The sequence below is a fragment of the Salvia miltiorrhiza genome, chromosome 1 (genome assembly GCF_028751815.1).
Source record: "Salvia miltiorrhiza cultivar Shanhuang (shh) chromosome 1, IMPLAD_Smil_shh, whole genome shotgun sequence".
NCBI lineage: Eukaryota > Viridiplantae > Streptophyta > Magnoliopsida > Lamiales > Lamiaceae > Salvia > Salvia miltiorrhiza.
The window spans coordinates 19,340,354-19,366,532 of NC_080387.1; the positions used below are offsets into that span (position 1 = coordinate 19,340,354).

A 26,179-nucleotide genomic window follows, 5' to 3' on the forward strand; every position below is an offset into this window, starting at 1 on the left:
AGTGCCTTTTGAAATCTTGTAGTGTCATTCGAAATGCCTATGTGTCATTCTAAATCTTAAAGTGTCTTTGAAATGTTATAGTGTTAATTATTATAAGTAGTGTTATTTTACATCTTCGAATAGTGTCAATTATAGAAAATTGTCATTTACAAGATTATAGTATCAATTCGATGCTTTAATAGTGTTACTTAACAAGTAACATAGTGTCATTTACTGTTTTTAAGAATATATGTAAATGGAACTATATATAAAGTGTTATTATACTAAAGAATATCATCTACAAGTAAAATAGTGTCATTTACCAAGAAAAAATAGTGACGTTTATTTATTAAAAGTTTCATTTCCAAAATAAAAAGTGTCATTTTCCTTCTTTTTTCTTTTACATTTTTTCCTTCTTCTTTATTCTTTTTTTTTTCATTTTTTTCTTCTTCTTCTTCTTCTTCTTCTTTTTTCTTTTTCGTTTCAAATTTTTAATTATTTTTTTATTTTATTTAATTTGAAAAATAGTATCATTTGTTCTATATTAAAGGTTTCATTTAGTAAGAAAAATAGTATCATTTGTTTTATATTTAAAGGTTTCATTTAGTAAGAAAAATAGTATCATTAATAAATGATATTAAAAGTTTCGCTCTCTTTTGTTTTTGTTCTATATTAAAGGTTTCATTTAGTTTGAAAAATAGTATCATTTGTTCTATATTAAAGGTTTCATCTCGTGAAGCTTAGACCTCTCAAACCAATCTGCAAAACTTAATAAACTGCAATCAACAAGAGTAATTTTACATGACGGAAGCAGTTCATTGGAACTTAATGCCCTCCACAGAACACCATCGGCCTCAACGAGCATGCTCATTACAAAGTCGTAAGCATCGTTAAGACGACCAGCACGGCCCAACATGTCAACCATGGCATCATAGTGCACCATCATGGGCTTGATCCCGTGAACTTGCTCCATCTCTGTAAAATAACGTTGTCCATCCTTCATCAACCCGGCATGGCTACACGCACAAAGAACTCCAAGAAAAGTCACATGATTAGGCTTTATCGAATGATTCGTCATCTTCCTAAATATCTCCAGGGCCTCTCTAGCAAACTCGTGCTGCGCAAACCCAATGATCGTAGAGTTCCATGCACAGATATTTCGATTAGCCATCCTATTAAAAACTAAACTAGCATAAACAACATCCCCACATTTCCCATACATGTCGACGAGAGCAGTTCCCAGCTGGCAATACAAAACCATACCATTCTCAATCACCTGAGAATGCAACCATTTTCCCAAGATCAAATTCCCAATCTCTGCACAAGCAGAAAGCGCAATCACCATCGTTGTCTCGTTGGGCACAAATCCACTGATTCTCATCTTAAAGAAAAGCTCCACCGAATCATAAAACCAACCACACTCCACATTAACATTCATCATCGAGTTCCAGGAGACAAGAGTTCTGTGAGTCATTTCATCGAACACCCTGTACGCATCCATCAGCTTCTTACAAAACCTGTAACAATGAATCAGGGAGTTCTGCACATACACATTGAGAAGCCGCCCCTCACATGCTTCAGCGCATCCCCATGAACCTGCCGCCCCTCACTCAAGCCGGAAAACGAAGCGCACGACTTAAACACATATGGGAAAGTATGCTCGACGGGTCCAACTCCCAAACGCCGCATATCGAGAAAAGCCCTCATCGCCTCTCGCTGCGACCCGGAATTGGAGGTGGCGTAGGCCCTAATCACACTGTTCCATGAAGAGGATTCCAACTTTTGATAGAAATTAGCAACACGATGAGTATGATTTATGTAATCAATTTGATGTTTCGCCCTAATTGAACCGGAAGTGCACAACAGGATGATCTCGTCAGTGATGCAGGAATTGCCATAGAGGCAAAAAGTGCAGGCGACCACCATCGCAGAGGCGTGGCTGGCGGCGGCGGTGGGGGTTCCTCGCCTTGAGACCGCTGACGAAGAAGACGGAGGACGCCACAGAGGTAATATATATAACAAGCGACCTCGATGTGTGGCTGTGCGTCGCCATGGACAAGCAAGTGCAAGTCTCCTCAACCTCAACCTCAAAAAATCCGACGAAAACATCAATCGATATCGCGACGATGACATCGACACCGACAATGGTGATTATGATGGGAAGATCGAGAGAGAGATCGTCGGAAGAGAGTGGAAGAGAGGGAGAAGACGGACTGAGCGGCTGGAGAGGAAAAATAAGGAGAGAAGAAAAGGGTAGGTTTCCAGGATTTTTTTTATATGATGGATCCGGATCCGGGTCGGATCGCACCAAGATCCGCGCGCATGGAGTGAGCGCTCAATTTGTGAGGCGCGCATTTAAGTTTTTGTGCAGTTTAATTACTCCCACCGTCCCATTTCAATTGACACACTTGTCTTTTTTGTTTGTCCTACTTCAATTGACACTTTCTTCTAAAAATAGCATGTGGTCCCTACCTTCTCTGCACATATTAAACAAATGGTCTCCACCCACTTTACACATCCAATCCTTTATTCTTAATCTCCGTGCCCAAAGTAAAATTGTCAATTGAAGTGGAACGGAGGGAGTATATGGTATCTAATGCTCATAATATTCGGGCTCAAGTCAGGATCAGGTAAAAGTTTTGTAGGGTATATCCAATTATATAATCAAATTATTAATTAATTTAAAATAGAAATTGTAATTAATCTAAATATTAATTTAACCATTCTCAAAAAATAAATAAATATTAATTTAACCCAATGAAATTTTTATATAAACATATCCGTACATTTTTAATATCAAAATTCAATTGCAAATATAAGCGAATACATAGTTATGAACTTAATTTATATATATAGGTATATTATTTTTCAATAAAATGGAGTACTAATTAAAATACAATTTAAATTAGATAAAACAGAAAATAGAAATTAGGAATAGGTTTTGTGATTTCTGTCTTTTCTCCTCACTACCGTCTGTCTGCCGCGCTCACTTTCGTTCTTGTTCTCTCTCTGCCGTCGCCGCCGCCGCCACACGCGCCTCCTCAGGTAGCTCGTGGCCACGGCCTCGCCGCCTCGGACCTCTCCGTCAAGCGCTGCAACCTGCAAGCGCCAAGCAGGCAGCACAACAGCAGTGCGCCTCCCAGCCCCGTCTCCTTCGATCGACAGCAGCAGTGCGCGACTGCGCCGCACCGCCGCCCTCACCTAGCCTTCCCCGTCGCCCCGCCTCTGTCAGGCGACCTCCGCAGCAGCAGGAGCTTCCAACGCCCACGTTCCCAACAACAAGTAAGGTGGCAGGCTATTTGGGTGTTTTGGAAGTTTGATTGTTAGTATTATTTTTTTTCTGCCTTACGGAAGAATCCACCGATTACTCGAGCATTTTAAGATCTACGAAAAAATACTACGAATATTTTGTAGGCATACGAAAATAATCTGACATTAGACTAAGAAATTATGGTTTAAAAAATTCTTCAATGTAAATCTAGTTACTTCAAATCTTTTTTATGCGCCAGAAGCTTCAGCTTGAGACTGTATTGGCGGGAAAAGGCCCTATACATGTCAATGCTTGGCTTTTATATATATAGATATAGATAGATAGCTTCCGTGCTTAAAATGTTTGGGCTTGGGTATTCAGATATGCTGATTGAGAAGTGTGGATCTCGACGTGCTTTGAAATTACTACTATGACAAGTTGTGGGAAATTGTTTAAGGTTTTTTTTCTTTCTTTCTTTCTTTTTTTTTTTTTCTGCTTGGAGTTTGAGAATGGAATGCCTCTGACTATGTGTTTGGTGTTCTTGGTAATCTGAGCTTGGGTCTCTTTCACTTTGATTTGGTCAAAGACTTGCAATGTGAAGTTATATTTTAGCTACATTCAGGTGGATTTCATTATTCGGTTGCTCAATCAGATTATTCAACCGTGTAGCGAAAATAGGCATAGTAGTGGTTCGTCACTCAACAATGATTATGTGAGCTTTCGTCTTGTGCTTTGTTTAGAAACTCTTTTATAGTGTTTGATGTATCATTTGGTGCATCCATTCTGATGATTTGTACGTCCTCTTTTGACCCCAACTCTTCTGTCAACTTTAAAGTGACAATTCAACGACATATAATGGATATACATATAAGTTTTGTGGTATGAGAGTAGAAATATTTCCATACCTTGTTTCTTATGTTGGTTTAGTGGTCTGATAGAAAATGAGCGAAGCACATAAGGTTTCTGATTGTGAAAATTCCAAATGATTTAAGAGTGTCGAGAAACATGTGTTATTTACCTCACCGGCATAGAAACAAGAGGAAGCCAAACTCCCTCACATAAACTTCTGGTGGCATGAATGGCAATATTTGCAGTGCCACACACATAGTTTTAGACATTATAGACAGATTGTAGCTCAAGCATGTATGGTTCGGGTTCTCAGTTGTCAATTGTGAGCCACAGACATCAAAGTTTCATCGAAACATGATATTATTCCAAAGTTTTTGGATTTGTGTATTTGGTTTTGTTGCCAGCATTCTGTGATTAGCTTTATTTGTCACCAAAAATTGAGAGGATAAGAGAAAATGGCTTGTGGCATTTCTCTTGGCAAGATATTAGCTTTTTGAGTTTTGCCCTTAAATGCTTCCTATGTAACTTACCTTCGAGTTACCATTGCTTCTCTAATGTTAAGGTGAGGATTGCTGAACATAGGAATCAATTATTAGGCAATGGTAGCAACAAATAGCAGTTAATTTAAGATCAAACACAGAGGTCTGCCCTTGTATTGCGACAAAATATTATATCAACAGATAATGAGAAGCTTCAGTATTGGCAAAAATTGTATATGCAACTTGAGAACCACAGATGGAATCAACCAACTTTGCTCTAAGTTGAAGCAAACACTTCGTTTATATCTGTCTTGTTGAAAGGATGGATGAACTTGCTTTTCCAAATTCTTCTTCATTTCCAAAGCATATTCCTTTTATTAGTTTAAGCACGTAATGCCCTGACAGCAGGGCCCATTGAGAGAGTTAAAACATGCTTTTGCAAGTTACACCTTAATAAGGACATTATATCCACTCATTACATATTATTTTATTGAGTTTTGCCCCACTGTTCTTTCTCTATAACTTACCTTCTACTAATTTAGTCTTCGACTTGATTTGTGAAACTGCTTAGTTAATGGTGATTTGTATTACGAGTAAATGATGTTGGGTGAAATTTTTCAGCATCAATAATGTGTGACTTTGTGAAATTATATTTTGACATGTTTGCTATCACCCAAAGCTGATTTCATGAGTTATGTAGAACCATTGATCATTGATGTGGTTGTGGACGTGTTTTCAGTTAGATGCTTCATAATTTGAGATTAGCAAAAAGAATCGGATCATTTGCTCTCAAGTAAATTTGATATGTGGTACTCAGCAGTTTAAAGTTTGATCCCAAAATGCCTCTACGGGGATGCCTATGCCATGCAGACATTGGGGGCATATTTGGATGCATTCTCGTTCTATAATTGTTGGTCTAATGTAAATGAGTGTAGTTTTTCGCCCATGAGTATATTTCTGTGATATTGTGAATATAAAGTGATCGGAAAGTTGCAATACTAATACTAATATTATTTATGATGAATCAGGCCAGCAGACCAAGCCAAAAGATGGCGACAAACCCAAATGCAGAAGAGCAGACACGTGGAACAGAAAATGAGCAAGAAGCAAAGCCTGTGCCTGTTGGGTGGTTACAGAAAATCGAAGAGCAGTATAGGAAAACCAAAGCACATGCTGAGGCTTACCCCTATGTATGGGGGTCTTATATTCTTGTATACGGAGGTTTTGGCCTATGGTTAACCTACAGGTGGAGAGTTCTACGCAACACTGAAGACAGAGTTCGAGCTCTTCAAGAGAGGATCCGCAAACAAAATGAGGAGGCGTCTAGCTCTGCTAAAGTTGTAGAGAGAAAAGTAAAATACGGTTCATCAACACCCAAGCCACCATCTATTGATAAAGCTAACAAATAGTTGGTTTAAGATACTGTTGAAAGATAAATACTCCCCAGGAAACCTATGTTTTGCAGTTCTAGTGCAGAGAAGCGGAAGATTCTGATGCAAATACCTCTCTTTCACCCGTCGTTTGATCATATGAACAACATTTCCAGTCTGTGGTAAGTTAAAAAAGTATTATTTCAGCTTTATTCAAGTAACAGATTTTAAACATAAACGATGGGGTGTAAACAATTGATTCTGCCTTTTTTTGTGGGCATTTCTTGGATAGTTTGCGGTTAAAACGCAAAATAAGAGTATTCTTTTTTGCTAAATATCATTTTTACGCAATGCGTCATAACTTGAGAGCTGCTGAATATGGTGGTTTGGAAATTATAGCTGACAATGTAAGTTTGAAAAGGAACTGTGGAAGTGGCAGAGGTTAATTTCACATTAGAGGGTGGATTTCAACAGTTTTTTTTTTTTTTTTTTTTTTTTAACTTTTACTTTAAAGAGCTCTTGTTTCGAGTGATACGATGAATAAATAAAAAAATTGAAGTTAATCTATCATTTATTTTATTGAATTAATGATTTTATTTTTTATTTTTTTTATTCTTCAAATTAATAGTCAACTTTATATTTTATCAATCTCCATAATTCAAAGTGAATGCCTCCAAAGGCATAGATTTATAGGTCGACGGTGTTTCACGCGGAATACTATTATTGTGTGTTTGACTATAGAGATCCCACAAGTTTACCAAATATACTTAGGAGTTGTTTGGATATACTTAGAACTAGTTTGATAGGAGCTACGACTATTTTCAATAGTTATAAGTTTAATTATATATTTAAATTTAAAAATATATTTGCCGAACTAAATTATTATCTGCCGAGTATTATAATTTTATTGCCGAGATTACTTGCCGAAATAATCGAAACGTGTGCTATGAATGACTGCTGAACCTTGATCAGACAAATGTTGAAAAATGGGGTTACTGTGAATAATTACATAAACGGATGTTAAAACATTTATGTTTATTTTGAATTTAAATTTATTCAATTTAAAAGCGCCACGTGGTGCACATCGGAGATAGGAGTGCTGGGCACCTAGGTGTCGCATAGAATTTACCATGGAATAGAGTCAGAAACCCCCCCTTTAGTAATGAAAACTACATATAAAATGAGTAAGAGCTCAGTAGCAGATATATAGAAGCTTAAAACGAAAAATGGAAGTTGCGTTTCAAATATTTGCGTCTGCTTTGGCGTTGGCAGCGTTGATATTCACATGGAAATTACTGAATTGGGCCTACTTCACGCCGAAGAGGCTGGGAGAAGCCCTCACTAAGCAAGGGTTTAAAGGTAATTCCTACAAATTGGTGTATGGCGACTTGAAAGAACTGATGCAGTTGAACATGGAAGCCAGGAACAAGCCCATCAATCTTGATGATGATATCAAGAATAGAGTTGCGCCTTTTCTCGTCAACACTATTCACAAGCATGGTATGTTGATTTTCTAGTTATTTAATACTACCTCCTGTCCCAATTCAATAAGCCACAAGGGTTGGGCACAGATGCTAAGAAACGAATAATTTATAATAATAAATAGGAGAGAGAAAATAACTTTTCTTTTAAGATATATTTATCCAAGGGTTGGGCATAGATGTTGACTTTTCATTTTAGGAAGTGACCTATTGAACTGGGACTGTCCAAATAAGAAAATATGGCGTATTGAATTGGGACGGAAGGAGTATAATCTTGTTCTGATTGGACGTTTAGAGAGAAATAGAGGGAATTCATAACTTGAGGGTTTGATTAATATCTTTGAATTTGATGCTATGTTACCATATGTTGGAAAAATGAAGTCCTTAGCTTGATTAGAAATGAATTGGTTAAATTGTTTGAGATAATTTAAGATGGGGAGTGGAAGTGGATAGGTTTGCAGCAATACCATGTGCAATTCAATGATTTTCAGTGAGTTTATATTAATTTTAGTTTGGTTAGTGATAATTAATGATGTCTGTATCAATTTAGTTTGGTTAGTGATAACTGATGCCAATGATTTTCAGTGAGTTCAGCTATCTTGAATTGAGTTTTCAGCATCAAACTGAATTCCTTGTTTTCTTATTTGGGTTAATATCGATTTTATCTAGGAAATGAGTCGTTTATTTGGTCTGGGCCAAGGCCTTGCATTATCCTGACTGATCCGGAGCTAGTTAAGGAGGTTCTGACCAAGAGCTATCTGTACCTAAAGCCGGAGAACACGAATCCGATGACGAAGCTGCTTGCACAAGGACTTGTGAGCTATGAGAAAGATGAATGGGCCAAGCACAGAAAAATCATCAACCCTGCTTTCCATCTTGACAAATTGAAGGTTTTCTATTGCAAATTCTTGTTTTGTGTGTTCTTATAGTTGAGGAAACAATCTCATTTCAAGTTTATGTGGTTGAGAAGCAATTTTGAAGATTCTGTTATAGGATAATGTGTTGAGATAAGTTTACCTTTTTCTTACTATTGCTCTGGTGCAGCTCATGATCCCAGCCTTCTATTTGAGTTGTGATGAAGTTCTGAAATCGTGGGAAAAGAATGTTTCATCGGAAGGATCTTACGAGGTGGATGTGTGGCCTTATTTAAAAAATCTAACGAGCGACGCAATATCAAGAACTGCATTCGGTAGCAGCTACCGAGAAGGGAGGAGAATATTCGAGCTTCAACGAGAACAAGTTGAGCACATCATGCAAGCTGCCCCCATATATGTTCCGGGATGGAGGTAATAACATTATGTGAATCACAAAAAGTGAAGTCTTTAATGCTAACATTAGATCCCATCAAGAAAGATAGTAGCATGTGTGATGTGTTTTCTCAATGTTGTAGATTTGTGCCCACAAAAAGGCACCGGAGAATGAAACAAGTTGAGAGAGAAGTTCAGTCAACAATTCGAGGTCTCATTAGTAAAAGGATGGAGGCTATGAAGACGGGAGAGGCTAGACACGATGAGGACTTGCTAAGTATATTGTTGGCGTCCAACTCCCAAGAAATCGAGGAAAGTGGTAACAAGAGTTCCGGGATGACCATAGATGCAGTAGTGGAGGAGTGCAAGCTGTTCTATTTTGCTGGGCAGGAGACTACCTCCGTGTTGCTTGTTTGGACAATGGTTTTACTGAGTAGATATCCCGACTGGCAGAGACGAGCCAGGGAAGAGGTCGTGCAAGTCTTTGGCAACCGGAAGCCAGATTTCGATGGCCTGAATCAGCTCAAGATTGTAAGTAGCTACCTATCAAACATGTTAATCTTAATGAATACACTTACCTTGATGATATTTGATCGCAGGTTACAATGATTTTTTATGAGGTGTTGAGGCTTTATCCGCCGGTGATAGCTATTGTCCGCAGAGCCAGTGAGGAAGCCAAGTTGGGGAAATTTACGTTGCCAGCCGGAGTTCAGCTTTCACTGCCAACAATTGTATTACATCACGACACGAAAATCTGGGGAGACGATGCGATGGAGTTCAATCCACAAAGATTCAGTGAAGGAGTGGCCAAGGCACAAAAGGGACCAGGTATATATTTCCCTTTTAGCTGGGGACCTCGAATATGTATAGGGCAAGCGTTTGCAATGCTGGAGGCGAAAATGGCGGTGGCCGTGCTTCTACGAAGCTTCTCGTTCGAGCTTTCTCCGTTGTACACGCACGCGCCTCTCAGTGTGATTACTACTCAACCTCAGCATGGTGCTCACCTGCTCCTGCACAAGCTCTAGATTTTCAGTGTTCACAGTTTGATAATGTATAGATATTATTGTAATAGTTGTTTCATAAATCTTCAACACAGCCCTTCTTGATGCATGATATATTGTACAGCCTAAACCCTAAACCCTTTTGATATTTGGACTTTATATTGCAATAAAATCATTGCTCAAGATTTGCCATCAAGAGAGCCAAAACGTTTCTCGTTTTGAAATGCTGAACACGGATTAGTTTTAATATAGTTGTTGAGGAATGATAAATATGTATTCGACCTTTCAAACAATAATCATCTTGAGAAACCTATTGAGCCTGAAACCGTTATATTGGAACCATATGAAAGTGTAATTAATCAAAGAAAATTGACTGAGAGGGTGTTGACTAAACTTTTTTCAAAGAGCTTATAATAAGCTCCAACAGCTTTTAAGATGTATCAAGAATTTATAAGATATAGTTTTTCAAGAGCTTATAAGTTGTAAGAGTGCTCGGATAATTGAGCTTATAATTTAGAGAGAGAATATTTTGCTAAAAAAAGAAAATATTTGTTAGAAAGAAAAATTCGAAAAGACATGAATTTAAAATGTTAAATAAAGAAAATAACAAATTATAATTGAATAGTATTTGTAAAATGATTGTTATATATAAGACTATCAAAAAGTAAGTTGAGGTAGATGAACTAATTTTTTGGGGAGCGTATAAGCTCATAGAGCTTATAAATTGTTCTAAAGAGCTTATAGTAAGCTTAGTCAAACACCCTCGTCTTGTAGAGATGAATTCGGGCTCTCTTTTTTTTTTTTTCTTTTTTTTTTTTTCGGTTTTGTAATTGTTTTGTGCTTAATTTTCGTAACAAATCATGCATGAAGCAGCTCAAGTGTTACTATTATTTTACAATTATTGTGCACAAGGTTAGGAGCCCATAGTTGGTAGAGAGTGAGGAGAGCAAGCTGGGGAAACTGATAAAAGAGTCCCACATTGTGTAGACAAGGCAAAAGGAGACTATAAAATGAGATCAACATACTTATCTGGACTTTGGATGGGTGCTCACTTATGTAAATGAGTATAGTTGATATACTAGTAATATTTATGACATACAATTCCTGTCTATGGTAAGTTGAAAGTATTACATATTTGAGCCTTATTCAAGTTTTTTTCCAAATTCAACTAGTTTGTATTTATTAAACTTCTTAAACTAACTATAAAAATTATTATTTTCCATAATTATAAGTTTAATATATATTAAATTTTTCAAATACGTTTGCCGAACAAAAATAATATCTGTCAACCATAACACATGTGTTGCCGAATAGTACCTGCCCAAAAGATGAATTCTCGTGAAAGGAATATATATATATATATATATAGGGTGCGGTTATAGTGAGAACCACAATTATCGTGAGAACATAAGAACCAATAAAATTACTGCATCTGCTATACAAATTAATGCATCCGCTATTAAATTTAATGCATCCAAAAAAAATAATTTTTTTGCTCCCTTCAGGATTCGAACCCAGCATCTGCATCCATCCACCAAGATGATGCATCCATCGTAGATCTTGATGATCGAATGGCTTAAAATGGTTCTCTATTCTTATTTTATTAGTGGTTCTTATTTGAACCTCTCCCTATATATATATATATATATATATATATATATATATATATATATGTGTGTGTGTGTGTGTGTGTGTGTGTGTGTGTGTGTAGAATTTTTTACAGAATAAAGGAAATTTATTCAATTTCAATTTGCTTGTTTTTATTTCAAATAATAAACATGCTTCAAAAAAATACTATTTTCAATAGTTATAAGTTTAAGTATATATAATTATTATCTGCCGACGATTAAATTGGAATTGCCGAAATTTCTTGCCGAGAACATCGAAACATGTGCCCTGAATGACCACTGAACCTAGATCAGACAAATTTTTAAAAATGGGTTACTACAAATGATTACATAAACGGAAGTTAGTCCAGGTATCTTTTAATTTGGAATTAACTTTATTTAAACTCATTTAATTTGGAATTAACTTTATTTAAACTCATAAAGTTTACTTTGCCATAGGAGTGCTGGCGACCTTGGTGAAGGATAGTATTTACCATCATAAACTCCATTTTTCCAAATAACATATGGGTCTCTTTCACTCTTTGTACAGCTCAAGAAAGTCAGAAACCCACTTGTTTTTTTTTTTTTTTTGTAATGTAATAGAGTCAGAAACCCACCTTACTAAGTAATCAAAACTACATTATAAAATGAGCAACAGCTCAGTAGTAGATATGTACAAGCTCAAAACGAAAAATGGAAGCTGTGTTTCAAATATTTGCGTCTGCTTTGGCGTTTGCGGCGTTGATATACACATGGAAATTACTGAATTGGGCCTACATCACGCCGAAGAGGCTGGGTGAAGCCCTCAGTAAGCAAGGGTTCAAAGGTAATTCCTACAAATTGGTGTATGGCGACTTGAAGGAACTCATGCAGTTGAGCATGGAAGCCAGGAACAAGCCCATCAATCTTGATGATGATATCAAGAATAGAGTTGCTCCCTTTCTCGTCAACACTATTCACAAGCATGGTATGCTGATTTTCTAGTTATTTACGATCTTGCTCTGATCGGACGTTTAGAGAGAGATAGAGGGATTTCATAACTTGATTTTTGATTAATATCTTTGATACTATGTTTACCATATGTTGGAAAAATGAAGTCCTGTAGCTTGACTAGAAATGAATTGGTTAAATTGTTTGAGATAATTTAAGATGGGGAGTGGATAGGTTTGCAGTAATACCATATGCAATTCAATGATTTTCAGTGAGTTTATGTTAATTTTAGTTTGGTTAGTGATAATTAATGATGTCAATTTTTGGGGGGTTGAATGTATCAATTTAGTTTGGTTAGTGATAAATGATGCCAATGATTTTCAGTGAGTTCAGCTATCTTGAATTGAGTTTTCAGCATCAAACTGAATTTCTTGTTTTCTTATTTGGGTTAATACCGATTTATGTAGGAAATGAGTCGTTTATTTGGGCTGGGCCAAGGCCTTCCATTATCCTGACTGATCCAGAGCTAGTTAAGGAGGTTCTGATCAAGAGTTACCTGTACCTGAAGCCGGTGAACAGGAATCCGATGACGAAGCTGCTTGCACAAGGACTTGTGAGCTATGAGAAAGATGAATGGGCCAAGCACAGAAAAATCATCAACCCTGCTTTCCATCTTGACAAATTGAAGGTTTTCTATTGCAAATTCTTGTATTTGTGTGCTCTTATAGTTGAGAAATTGAAGTGTTTTAGCCCAAATTGATCTCCCTGTTGATGAAACAATCTCATTTCAAGTTTATGTAGTTGAGAAGCAATTTTGATGATTCTGTTATAGGATAATGTGTTGAGATAAGTTTACCTTTTTCTTACTATTGCTCGGGCACAGCTCATGATCCCAGCCTTCTATTTGAGTTGTGATGAAGTTTTGAAAACGTGGGAAAAGAATGTTTCATCGGAAGGATCTTATGAGGTGGATGTATGGCCTTATTTACAAAATCTAACGAGCGATGCAATATCAAGAACTGCATTTGGTAGCAGCTACCAAGAAGGTAGGAGAATATTCGAGCTTCAAAGAGAACAAGTTGAGCACATCATTCAAGCTGTGCGCTCTATATATGTTCCGGGATGGAGGTAATAACATTATGAATCACGGAAACTAAAATCTTTAATGCTAAAGTTAGATCCCATCAAGAAAGATAGTAGTTCTAAGTAGCTACATAGAGTAATGAGCTTCTCCATTTTCATGTGTGATGTGTTTTCTCAATGTTGTAGATTTGTGCCCACCAAAAGGCACCGGAGAATGAAACAAATTGAAAGAGAAGTTCAGTCAACAATTCGAGGTCTCATTAGTAAAAGGATCGAGGCTATGAAGACGGGGGAGGCTAGACATGATGAGGATTTGCTAAGTATATTGTTGGCGTCCAACTCCCAAGAAATCGAGGAAAGTGGTAACAAGAGTTCCGGGATGACCATAGATGCAGTAGTAGAAGAGTGCAAGCTGTTCTATTTTGCTGGGCAGGAGACTACCTCCGTGTTGCTTGTTTGGACAATGGTTTTACTGAGTAGATATCCCGACTGGCAGACACGAGCCAGGGAAGAGGTCATGCAAGTCTTTGGTAACCGAAAGCCAGATTTCGATGGCCTGAATCAGCTCAAGATTGTAAGTAGCTACCTATCAAACATGTTAATCTTATTGAATAAACTTACCTTGATGATATTTGATTGCAGGTTACAATGATTTTGTATGAGGTGTTGAGGCTTTATCCACCGGTGATAGCTCTTGGCCGCAGAGCCAGTGAGGAAACCAAGTTGGGGAAATTTACGTTACCAGCCGGAGTTCTGCTTTCACTGCCAATAATTGTATTACATCACGACACGAAAATCTGGGGAGACGATGCGATGGAGTTCAATCCACAGAGATTCAGTGAAGGAGTGGCCAAGGCACAAAAGGGTCCAGGTATATTTTTCCCTTTTAGCTGGGGACCTCGAATATGTATAGGGCAAGTGTTTGCAATGCTGGAGGCGAAAATGGCAGTGGCTGTGCTTCTAAGAAGCTTCTCGTTCGAGCTTTCTCCGTTGTATACGCATGCGCCTCTCAGTTTGATTACTACTCAACCTCAGCATGGTGCTCACCTGCTCCTGCACAAGCTCTAGATTTTCAGCCTTCACAGTTTGATAATGTATAGATATTATTGTCATAAATCTTCAACACAGCCCTTCTTGATGCATAATATATTGTACAGCTTAAACCCTAAACACTTTTGATATTTGGACTTTATATTGCAATAAAATCATTGCTCAAGATTTGCTATCAAGAGAGCCAAAACGTTTCTCATTTTGAAATGCTGAACACGGATTAGTTTTAATATAGTTGTTGAGGAATGATAATATGTATTCGACCTTTCAAACAATAATCATCTTGAGAAACCTATTGAGCCTGAAACCGTAATATTGGAACCATATGAAAGTGTAATTAATCAAAGAAAATTGACTGAGAGGGTGTTGACTAACTTTTTTCAAAGAAGCGCAAAAACTTGGGTGACCTCACCCTACCCATATACAGGCCCGATCCGACCCGGTCCACAGAATATAAAAGGTTTTCTATTCTTTCCCCCTTCCCCCTTTCTGTCTCGCTGACACACACATACGCGACGCTGTTGTCGCTGTTTCTCTCGAATCCAGAGCCGCCCTGCCGCGTCGCTCCGACAGCAGTTGCCCGACGCCACCGCCGCTGAAGCAGCGCAGCCTGGAGCCGTTGCTGCTGCCTCAAGTCGCCGTCTGACCTCCAGCTACCGCCTCGCTCGGAGCCGCCGCCGACGTCTACAGAAGGGGCCTCGTCAAGCAGGTCGTCTACACCATTGAGAACCTCATTAATGAAGAGGCGCGGACCTAGATTTAATGATTCGAATATGGCTTCGCTGTTGCTACCTCCTTCCATCACCCTTTCCCAGTTCTTGTAGAGAGAGGAATGTTTGGTTTGGTGAATGTGTGGTTTTCAAATTGAGATACCCATTCAGTCCGCCACCTGTCAAGACTCAAAGTCTCCAACAAAGTTAGCAGGGATTTGGTCTTGTTATTGGTTTTATTTATGACTGATGAGTGATGACATAGGTGTTAAGGTGTATCATTCAATCAATTCAGCTTTGATTTTGATTTCTAAGAGCATCCACAATGCTTGCACCCATAGTGGGTGCAATACCATGGGTCCCACTTCTATTGCACCCACTCCCACAATGGTATTGCACCCACCCGGGTGCAATAGATTTTAATTTCATTTTCTCTTTACTTTTATTCATTTTTAAATTTAAATTAAACAACTTCAATTTTAACAACATAAAATTCATTCAATTAAAAATCCAAACATTACAAATAAAATTAAAAAAAAAAACAACAAATATTTAAAACTACGGGTCAACCGGACCAAAGCGTGCCCATATATGCTCAACCAAATCGTCGCGGAGGCGAGCATGCAATCGTGCATCCTTCAAGCTTGAACTTCTTCTTCGGATGAAGAATTTGAGGAAGAATTATTGTTGGAAGAATTGGTGGATGAAGACATTTTTTAGGAGTTGAAGAGAATTGTTGGATGAATTGTGTTTGTGATTGAAGGGGATATATATAGGTGAAAAAGAAAAGAAAAAAAAATAAAAAAAAATAAAAAAATTCGGCCGAAGACCGTTGAGCAACGGTCTTTTGACCGTTAAAATTAAATTTTTTTTTTTTAATTTCGGAAAGGGGCGCGTGTTTACACGCCCCCTCCTTCGCTCCCACATTCGTCGAGTGCGAGCGCTCGCCTCCCCTCCATCGCACCCGGGAGCAGCAACGGTGGTGGGTGCGATAGGCCGGGTTCGATCCGGCCATCGCACCCACCATTGTGGATGCTCTAATAGCATATGGAATTCTGCTTCTCAGCATTGATGAATTTGATAACTTGATTATGCATTTTCAGATGTTTATTTTTTTTGCTCCAACATTGATTTTTGATGTTTTTGCTAAAGTTTGTTTTGGTCAAGTAATTATTGTTATAAGAAAAAATAATCATTGATATAAAAAAATGTAATGTTTCTAGATTATTATATTTCTATTTTTATTCATGAGAATTTGTACTTTTAATTATTTGATCAAATAATTATTGGTGTAACCAAAATAATAATTGTTGTAATAAAAAGTAATTATCATTATGAAAAGATGTAATGTTTATGAAACATTACATTTCTTCACAATAATGTTTATTTTTATTCATAAGAACTTTTACTTTTTGTTATTTGCTCAAGTAATAATTTTTGTGAGTAAAAGTAATTTTGGTGTGAAGAAAAGTGATGTTATTTTCACATGTTAATACATTTTTTCGTAACTATTTGGTCAAGTAATTATTGTCGTAACAAAAAGTACTTATTGTTACAATGAAATGTAAGTATTTCTAAATTATCACATTTATTCACGATAGTTGTTACTTTTATTCATGATAATTTATTACTTTTATTCGAATTGGATAATGTTCTTGTCTTCATTGAAAGTGTAGTAAAGGATGAGAGGTATGCAAGAAGCTGGAATCCTCTCATCAATAAAAGAGAGCTTGAAATCTCTAATATGGGAAGGGGTCACTGAAGAAGGCTTGATTTGTGTGGATACTATTTCAATCTTCATCTTGGGTGAGTATTGGAGGATAAGGAAAGATACTAGAAATTTGTGTAAAATATTTAAGTGTCGTCGCCAATGTGTGCAGTTTATTAGAAGGGGGTGAGATTTTTTGCTGTAATTTTAAGAATCTGGCCTTATTGTGTTTGTGCATAGCCAAATTTAAGATCTGGAGCACTGCATATATGTATGTATTTTTATTTATTTGACGAAGTAAACATTATCATAATACAAAGCAATTATTGATATGCACAAATGTAATATTTTGAAATTATTACATTTCTTCACAATAATTATTACTTTGATGAATGAGAATTTGTACTTTTATTTATTTGACGAAGTAAATATTATCATAATAAAAGTAATTATTGATATGCACAATTAATATAATATTTTAAAATTATTACATTTATTGTAATTATTATTGTAATAAAAAGTAATTGTTATTATGAAGAAAGGTAATGTTTTGAAACACTATATTTTTCACAATAATGTTTGTTTTTATTCATAAGTATACATTCGTGCGAACAAATGTATATCTTATGTTAATTAAAAGTAAATATTCTTATTAGGATTTATGATTTAGTGTTCAGAGTTTTAGGGTTTAGTGTTCATGGTTTACAACTTAGTTTTCAGCTTTAGAGTTTAGAATATATACTACTTTATATTGAATGAAGATAAATATTATATTAACATAAGTATACATTTGTGCTAATAATTGTATATTTCATACTTAGTAAAAGTAAATATTTCTATTGGAGTTGCTTTTGGCATGGTCGTTGATTGTTGGGCAGATCGCGCAATCGGAGATTTCACAGAGTTTTAGTTTCCGGCGACGACCTCACTACGCTCTGATCGTGGTTTAGTGGTCAATTGAAGAAGATTGGAGGCTACACAAGAAAGAATAAGAGGTAAACATTAATATTATAGTTTTTATTTATGGTATTAAGCTCATGTTAATTAAATTCACGTTAATTACGAATTATGTTTGTAATTGTTATATGAATTGAGCTTGTAATCGTTTGTGAGCCGGGATTGTTTAGGGGTGATGGTAAGGCCGGAACCTCTGAAATAATCCTAACTCCGCTTATGAACGCGTGGTCTTCTAGACGAGCACTCTTTTTCCTGTTTAAGGTTTCCCGTGTTGGGTTTTTCTTAAACAGGTTTTAATGAGGCTCGGCCCTTAGTCTGCTCTCTTGTGCTTTCAAGGGTTCTTCCTAGATTTTCTTTTCTTTTCTGTTTTCTCTTTTTTCTTCCTTAATAAAATTTCAGTTTAATAAGTATTCAGGGTTTATGGTTTAGTGTTTAGAGTTTAGGGTTTAGAAAATATAATATTTTATATTGAATGAAGGTAAATATTTAAATTAATATAAAAATACATTTGTGCTACCAAATGTATATCTTATGCTTAATAAAAGTAAATATTTCTATTAGAGTTCAAGATTTAGTGTTCAGGGTTTAGTTTTCAATTGTTAGAGTTTAGAAAATATAATACTTTATATTGAATAAAGGTAAATACTTATATTAACATAAGTATACATTTGTGCAAACAAGTGTACGTTTTATACTTATTAAAAGTAACTATAATCTTAATAAAAAAAAATAATTATTCATATAAAAAAATGTAATATTTCAAAATTATTACTTTTTCACGAAATTGTTATTTTTACTCACAAAAACTTTTAATTTTAATTATTTGATCAAGTAATTATAATCGTATGAAAAAATAACAATTGATATAAATAAAGGTAATATTAAAAAAAATTTAATAAATGAAAAAAATAAAACACAAAAATAATAATTACTTTAAAGTAACACCAAAATAAATAAAATACAAAAATAAAATAAAATAAAAAAGTGCTGAAGAAAAAGCATAAAAAAAAACAAGAATAAACAAAATACAAATTAAGCGATATAAGAAGAAAAAAACTATAAAATAAAAACAAAACAGAAAAAGAAAAGAAAAAAAATGCAAATACAGAAGAGAAAAAAAAACGAAAAAGGAAGCAAAAACCAAAAAGATGGAAAAACTAAAACAAAATATATCCTTATGCAGAAGATAAACACGCGCAATTGTCAGTGCACCACAGCCTTCAGTTTGCTTTTAATTGTCGAAAGAGTAATATATCCGTAATATTTGCGTCGGGTCAAGACAGATCCGACCCGTCTCACCCTATGAGGTTGACCTCATCCAAGACCAACTCTATAATAAGTTCTTATAAGATGTATTAAGAACTTATAGAATGTAGTTTTTCAAGAGCTTATAAGTTGTAAAAGTAGTGCTTGAGCCTTGAATAATCGAGCTTATAATTTAAAGAGTGAATATTTTGCTAAAAAAAGAAAATATTTCTTAGAAAAATTCGAAAAGACATGAATTTGAAATGTTAAATAAAGAAAATAACAAATTATAATTGAATAGTATTTGTAAAATAATTGTTATATACTCCCTTCGTCCACTAATTGTTGGCCTAGGAGGCAAAACACGGATTTTAAGAAAAAATGTATTTTTATTAGTTGAGTGGAGAAAGGAACCCACAATTTATTAAAGTCAATGCAATTAGGCCACAATTTATTAAAGGGATCCACAATTTTGATTAAAATATGAATATAAACTTACCCAAAGTAGATAGGACATAAATTGGTGGACGGACAAAAAAGGCAAGTAGACCAACAATTAGTGAACGGAGGGAGTATAAGACTATCAAAAAGTAAGTTGAGGTAGATGAACTAATTTTTTATGGAGCGTATAAGCTCTTTAGAACTTATAAGTTATTCTAAAGAGTTTATAATAAGCTTAGTCAAACACCCTTTGAGTCTTGTAGAGATGAATTGGGCTCTTTTTTTTTTTTTTTTTTTTTTTTTTTTTTTCTTTCCTGGTTTTATAGTTGTTTTGTGCTTAATTTTCGTAAAAAAATCATGCATGAAGCAGCTCAAGTGTTACTATTATTTTACAATTATTGTGCACAAGGTTAGGAGCCCATAGTTGGTAGTGAGTGAGGAGAGCAAGCTGGGGAAACTGATAAAAGAGTCCCACATTGTGTAGACAAGGCAAAAGGAGACTATAAAAAGAGATCAACATACTTATCTGGACTTTGGATGGGTGCTCACTTATGTAAATGAGTATAGTTGACATACTAATATTTATGACATACAATTCTTGTCTATGGTAAGTTGAAAGTATTATATATTTGAGCCTTATTCAAGTTTTTTTTTTTAGATAAATAAAATTTATTAAAAAACGCACGCGGGTTGCAACCCAACGAGATACAAAGAACAACAACAAAAGCAAAACAACACAAAACACTAAAGCTCGAGGCAAAGAGATGGGATTACAAATCCAATCTGCCAAGCTAAAGAAGATAAAATTAGGGGAAAGATTTGAGATCCAAAACCAAAAACGAACTCTAATCATTTCGATTAAGTCATTCACTAAAGGGCCAGCGAGATGGTCCATCTCGTTTCGATTGTTCCAAATATTCAAGTAACAGAGCTTATGAACAGAAATATCATTTTTACGCAAATAGTACATGATAACCTGAGTGCTACTGAATATGGTGGTTTTGTAAGATATTTTTCATGGAGTATCATTTGTTGACATCTACAGAATGGATTTTGCACTATTGAAATTGAAGTTCAATAGCTTTTTTTCATCCTTTAAAAGAAATATTTACTTTTTGGGTTATTGGTAAGGAAATACACCAACTTTGAGCCCATTTTGGTTTTTCCCATGAACTTTCAAAATTGTCAAATAATACATTAACTCTTTGATTGTAGCAATTTCAACATGCCAATTTTTAAATTATTAGAAATCAACCCCTTCATAAACACAGATGCTCAAAACAACCCCTAAAATAAAATTTCAAGATAGAAATACCCTGTTAAATTCGTTATTACAAAATTCTCAGACAATGGCCCAACATGCTTCCGTAACAATTCAAAATTATTCTAAACATGAACCAACATTATACCTTTAGTCGAATGATCTTCTTCAGGAGTCAGTGCTTGTTGCGTTTTACGGACCGTCTGCCCCCAAGGCTCCGTCCAACCACGCGCTCACAAGGGATGGTTGCAACCTTCCTCCTTCACTAAGTTCCGACGTAGGATATTTTGTTGGAAAATGAAATAAAATTTTCTACTAAACCGGAAAGTTGAGCAAAACTAAGCGCTTATAGAGGAATTATAAAATATTAAATTTATTTCATAAAGTCCCCTTAAGGGAGGAGACAAACTTGTTTTAGCTACTCATTAGTAGCTTACTACTTGTGTACATAAATTAAAAAAAACTAAAACTTTAAAATTAAAACTTTTGAAAATTAAAATTACAAAGATAGATTTCTAGAGAGAGAGAGTGTGTTGTGTGAAGTTGTGATGATTTTTCCGATGATCTCTTCCTCTCCAGAGCTTGGGTATTTATAGAGGTCGAATCCCCTCTATAAGTCTTGGTGGTTGGCCTCGGATTCTTCTCCATCGAAGCCAGCTCATGGATTGTGACTGCCACCTTCTTTTGTCGGTCATGATTGCCGACACTAGTTAGTGCCTTCACAAGGAGCTGAACCTTCCTTTTATTATCTTGTGATAATTGATGGTATGGGCCAACTACTTTTTCTTCCACTCAGCCTTGTTTTCTGTCTTTTGGTGAGTGGAGCTTCTGTAGGATTACCCACTTCCGTCTTTTCTGCTAGTAGGTAATTAGTCTGCATCCACCCACTTTTGTCGTTTTTCTTTTAGTGGGTGGTCCTCCTGTCTCGAGTCACATGACTCCCTTTTCCTTGTCGGGCATCTTACCTTTTCGGTGCCCGAGGTGCTCATCCTCGTGGAGTCCTGTGCTCCTCATACTCGTCGGACCGAAATTTCTTCTTGTTAGGCTTCGGGAGGAAGCCTTTTCCGAACTCCGGTTCCTTCTGCGTAGGACACTCCGCGCAGAGGTGATCAACCCAATGGCCTAGATGATCCATATTGGAAAACTTGCAACAGGTCTCTTTGCTTCTCGCCATCTTGTTGTGCCAGAGTGTCTGCCTTTTCTCTTCAAAGGCCTTCTCGGCGAAGCTTGTGGTTGTTCCTGTCATGGTATCAACAAGAACGATCCAAGTCCTGAATTATGAGAGAACTTGAACTTATACTTTACTTTGTCCATCTCCGTGAGACAGACCCATAATCCCCATGCACGCCTTTTGGAGATTTGATCCTCCGAAAAAGTGGTGACGATGGAGACTTGATGTTCTGGTGCCTTAATCTGATTTAAGGCCTCCGTATCGGGTCTCTGAAGCTTAATGAAATGAAAAGCTTCATGATTACCTTTTCCTGCGGGTTCTAGTGCTGCACTGAGAAAATACAATTCCAGAACGTCTCCCCTATTAAGGGATGTGTTTTTTGACCAGGCATCATGAACGGTCTCTTGGATCCATCTTGGTAGACCCTTGATTTCGCTGAAGGCTGGCGACATAGTATAAACTGAGGCTAGCGCCCCAAATTCATACCACTCCTTGACGTCCTGAGGATTGGCCCCGGCGGTCATCCAAATACGAGGATATTTTTCTCCAATATCAAGCTATATCCCGGATTAATACCCTTCCTGGTATTGAGTTTCTCCCATCTAGACTGGTACATCTGCCAAATAGGAGATATTTCAATAGTGTTAGTATCAATCTTTGATTTGCCTATCAGCGGCCTAAGATTGATCTCTCCCTCTTTTACCCCAGAGGTGGAGGGTTGACATGTTGGTTCGGGCGAAAAATCCTTAGCAGCATCTTTTTCTTGAGGATCCAGTTTTGACACCTTAGCCTCAGAACTTGTGCTAGGGGTACTTGAATCCCCTGCTACTAGTAATCCGGCCGGTACGGTAATGCCTGCTTCAATCAGGGGAGCCCTGATCCCGCGCAGGAGCGGCTTGTGGATTGCCTCATAAAGATTTATCATCTTCTTAAGACATTCTTTTATGTGGTCAGATACTTTTGCTTCATCAGCCGTCTGCATCTTTCCAGCTTGTTTGACATGGAGTACACACTTTTGCCATTCTTATTGTAGCATCTCCATGTTTTCTTGGAGCTGCCTCTGGTTTATAATGATGGCGTCAACCTCAGTTGGCTCCATCTCTTGTTAGGAAATCTGCAAGAACATTATCATCAGATTTCATAATGACAATATCAAAATCATAATATTGACATTCAGCTTGCCATCTAAGTAATCTAGCCTTTTCAGGTTTAGATTCAATTTTCTTGGTTAAGAAAGCCTTAACGTTAGTGTTATCGACTTTCAAAATGAATTTCTTCACAAGTAAAAATAGCAGCCATTTCTTGAACGCCTTTCTAACTGCATAGAACTCCTTCTCGTTGATGTGCCATCGCACAGTCTCACTGTCGGAAAAGAGACCACTACAGTATCTGCATGGTTCCTCTCCATAATAGGTAATTTTTGTGAGCACTACTGCCCACCAAAAATCACTTGCATCAGTGTATAGGACTAGTTCGTCCTCGTCCTTTGGTATTGAAAGCTTTGGGAGATTTTTGCAAATCTCTTTTAGCTTTTTCATACCCTCACGATGCTCCTCCTTCCATATGAATGAAACATCTTTCTTCAGTAGTGGACTGAAGATTTTCCTATGCTCTGCAAGGTTTTTGATAAACATCCCTGCAAAGTTAACAACTCCAAGAAAACTTTGAAGCTGCTTCTTTTCCTTGAGATCTTCTGAAAATTTTTGGACCTTTTCCACAATATGATCTTGTAGAATTATTCCAGACTCATCGATCTCGATTCCCAGAAACTCCATCTTCTGGGTTGCCACGACTGCCTTCTTTTCAGACAGCACCAATGCTTCTTGTTGACAAATATCCGCAAAGATTTCCAGATGCCTTACACGTTCATGAATATTTTTTGATGCAATAAGAATATCATCAATATAAACAAACATGAAGGAAGAATAATCCTTAAAAAGAATATCTGAGGCGCATTGGCTAACCCCATTGGCATGACATTCCAGACATGGTGTCCCTGTGGAGTTGAGAAGGCTGTGAACTTCTTACTCTCTTCCTCCACGCGAATCTGGTAAAACCCTGATTTGCAATCAAACTTTGAGAATACCTTTGCACTTCTGATGCAGTTGATAAGGTGTTCTCTGCTCGGAATAAAATATCCATCGAACTTAAGAATGTCATTAATTCCTTTGTAATTAATGACCAATCTTGGTTTTCCTCATTTGATCTCCCCATGATTTCTCACCAGAAATCCAGGACTGCTGTAAGGCGAATTCCCTGGTTTAATCAACTTCAAATCAAGGTGTTCCTTGATTATGCTTCTCATATCCTGCTGATCTTGAGTATTCATCAAGATAGGTCTGAATCTTACGAACTCATGCTCCTTTCCAGTTTTAACTTTCAAGGTAGCTTTGAGCTGGTTCTTGTCCCACCATGCCAAAGGATCCTCGTGATAACACTTCTGGATTCTCCTTTTGACGTCGGCTATGGAAACCTGTTCTTCCTCCCTAATATCTTTGTGTGATATCAAGGAAACTTTGAGGATTTGTGTTTCTTCCTCGGAGAGATCTGGAAATCCCTCGGCTCTGCATTTAAGCAGAACATCTCTGAATCTCCTTTGATCCTTCATTTGTGGCCTCCGGAGTCTGCCATCATCACCACACTTGCTGCGGAATTTGACTGGCATCGAGCGATTAAAAGCTCCTTCGAGCCTTTGTACAATGATTTTGTGGTCACAATTGGTCGTGAACACAAGCCTCCTTGCTTCATTGTCTTGTGTATACCTTTTGAAGGTTTGCAGAAAATTATTTTCAAACAAAATATCTGCTCCTGTATTATGGAAATATATAGGTGGAGTCTTAATCTTGTACCAAGGTGTTTGTCCTGCTCCGCCAATCAATATTTCTGTCTGTTTTACTCCCGTTGATAAGAGTAAAATCTTCTTTGAAAAATCCCTTCCCGTAATTCGAGGAAGTTCTTCTTCAACTTCTGCTAGAAAGACTCCTCGTTTTGCTGTACAGATTCCTGCTCCTGAATCAACATAAGCAGCAAAATATTCTGCTTTGAATTTCTCGTATAACATCCCCATAGAGATGTATATCGAGAATGGACTTGTCATTGGATCAACAACCTTTTTTCGCCGATTGTGATCTCAAACCCGCTTGCTTTCCTTGACCATGGTTGATAATTGTCAAGGAAATTTCGTCCTAAGATCAGGACGTCAGCTTCTTGTCCGGTTTTGCCTTCGATCTGAATCTCAAAGCCCCCAATCTCCAGAATTCCAATGTATCGATTGCTTTCTGGATTTGCCAAATAATACAACGGGTTGCAAGGAAATTGATTCTTCCTTTCAGTTGTATCAAACTTTGTGGAAACATTTCTCCATCCTTCGGGGCACTTGAGTTTTACTCTTATACCTTGAATTAATGCTTCCTGAATTGTTTCTCTCGTAGGAATGAGAAAAGCTTCTTTCCAAAGGCCTTGATGTAAGCCTTTCTCCCTGGAATGACAACCTTGGCGCTTTTAATCTGAGACTTTGATCGTAGTTCAACACCTGCTTGTCTCCTATTTGGATGTCAATTTCCCTTATTTGGGGAATTTCGACTTGGTCAGGATTAATAGCCTTGGCCACCTCCTTGCATATTTTTGGGATTTCAATAAAATCTTTTCCCAAAAATAGATTCGTGTGGTGGGAATTTGATAGGGCATATGAAACTTGATACGTAATCGAATATGGCATATTTCCTCCCGTTAAAAGATCATTCCTCTTGTAGTCCTGATATAGTGTCAGGGCTCGGCTGTAGGCTGCATCTTGAAGATTATAAGCGATGTGTGGGTACAACTCGGCTATAATCTGCTTAGCATAATGATTACCTGAGAAGGCTCCCAGTACTGAATCTCTTGCATTTGTGACTCTCTTATTACAAATCGCAATATCGATTGGTGTATCTATTCCTGGATAAAGAGCAGATTTGACCACCAGCTGAATTGCTCCGATATGAATCCATTTCATCGTATTAGCGACTTCTGGCTTCATTTTAGAGAGATCTCTCCGCACTTCTTCGGCTAGAATTAACTGGATCTCTACTTGGTTGTTTGTCAATTCTATTGGAAGTGATAGCTCCCGGCTGGTTGTGCCGAAGAAAACATGATGCTTTCTTTTGAATGGACTCAAGCTTTGTATAACTTGATCCATCCTTCCTCTTGAAAACCCTTGGAATGTTTGTATATCCACGGTTTTATTCTTGATTTTTTCCACGAGTTTATCCACCACCTTTTTCTGCGGGATCAGAGAATGGCTAGTATATCCATTCTGATCGTCCTTTTGCAGGTGGGTAACAACCTCGTCTTCTTTAGTCTGACTCGTCTCCGGATGATCCAT

At 36.9% G+C, this 26,179-nt stretch overlaps 4 protein-coding genes and 1 pseudogene across 6 annotated transcripts; 3 read left to right on the forward strand and 2 right to left on the reverse strand.

The window, feature by feature from the left end:
- Positions 1-691: 691 nt before the first annotated feature.
- LOC130993416 (pentatricopeptide repeat-containing protein At2g36730-like) lies at positions 692-2,277 on the reverse strand (annotated as a pseudogene).
- A 658-nt stretch (positions 2,278-2,935) lies between these two features.
- Positions 2,936-9,852, forward strand: LOC131006893 (cytochrome P450 CYP72A219-like). Of its 3 annotated transcripts, XM_057934040.1 has the most exons (7): positions 2,936-3,261; positions 5,594-6,109; positions 7,200-7,427; positions 8,078-8,298; positions 8,453-8,694; positions 8,799-9,186; positions 9,255-9,852. In XM_057934040.1, exons 3-7 carry the CDS (start codon positions 7,328-7,330, stop codon positions 9,678-9,680), a joined length of 1,377 nt encoding a protein of 458 aa, XP_057790023.1. In that variant the 5' UTR covers positions 2,936-3,261; positions 5,594-6,109; positions 7,200-7,327; the 3' UTR covers positions 9,681-9,852. The 3 variants fall into 3 exon arrangements, with proteins under 3 accessions (XP_057790023.1, XP_057790024.1, XP_057790022.1); XM_057934041.1 differs by lacking the exons at positions 2,936-3,261; positions 7,200-7,427 and having other exon boundaries at positions 5,978-6,109; XM_057934039.1 differs by lacking the exons at positions 2,936-3,261; positions 5,594-6,109 and having other exon boundaries at positions 7,139-7,427.
- LOC131006900 (uncharacterized) lies at positions 5,607-6,262 on the forward strand. Its single transcript, XM_057934049.1, has one exon. The coding sequence runs from the start codon at positions 5,607-5,609 to the stop codon at positions 5,964-5,966; it is 360 nt and encodes a 119-aa protein (XP_057790032.1). The 3' UTR covers positions 5,967-6,262.
- A 1,964-nt stretch (positions 9,853-11,816) lies between the features above and the next one.
- On the forward strand, positions 11,817-14,505 carry LOC131006892 (cytochrome P450 72A397-like). Its single transcript, XM_057934038.1, has 5 exons — positions 11,817-12,230; positions 12,661-12,881; positions 13,077-13,321; positions 13,463-13,850; positions 13,919-14,505. The coding sequence occupies exons 1-5, from the start codon at positions 11,957-11,959 to the stop codon at positions 14,342-14,344; spliced, it is 1,554 nt and encodes a 517-aa protein (XP_057790021.1). The 5' UTR covers positions 11,817-11,956; the 3' UTR covers positions 14,345-14,505.
- Positions 14,506-21,633: 7,128 nt separating this feature from the next.
- On the reverse strand, positions 21,634-26,179 carry LOC130993496 (uncharacterized). Its single transcript, XM_057918441.1, has 2 exons — positions 25,215-26,179; positions 21,634-21,919 (listed from the first exon to the last, which is right to left on the reverse strand). The coding sequence occupies exons 1-2, from the start codon at positions 26,177-26,179 to the stop codon at positions 21,634-21,636; spliced, it is 1,251 nt and encodes a 416-aa protein (XP_057774424.1).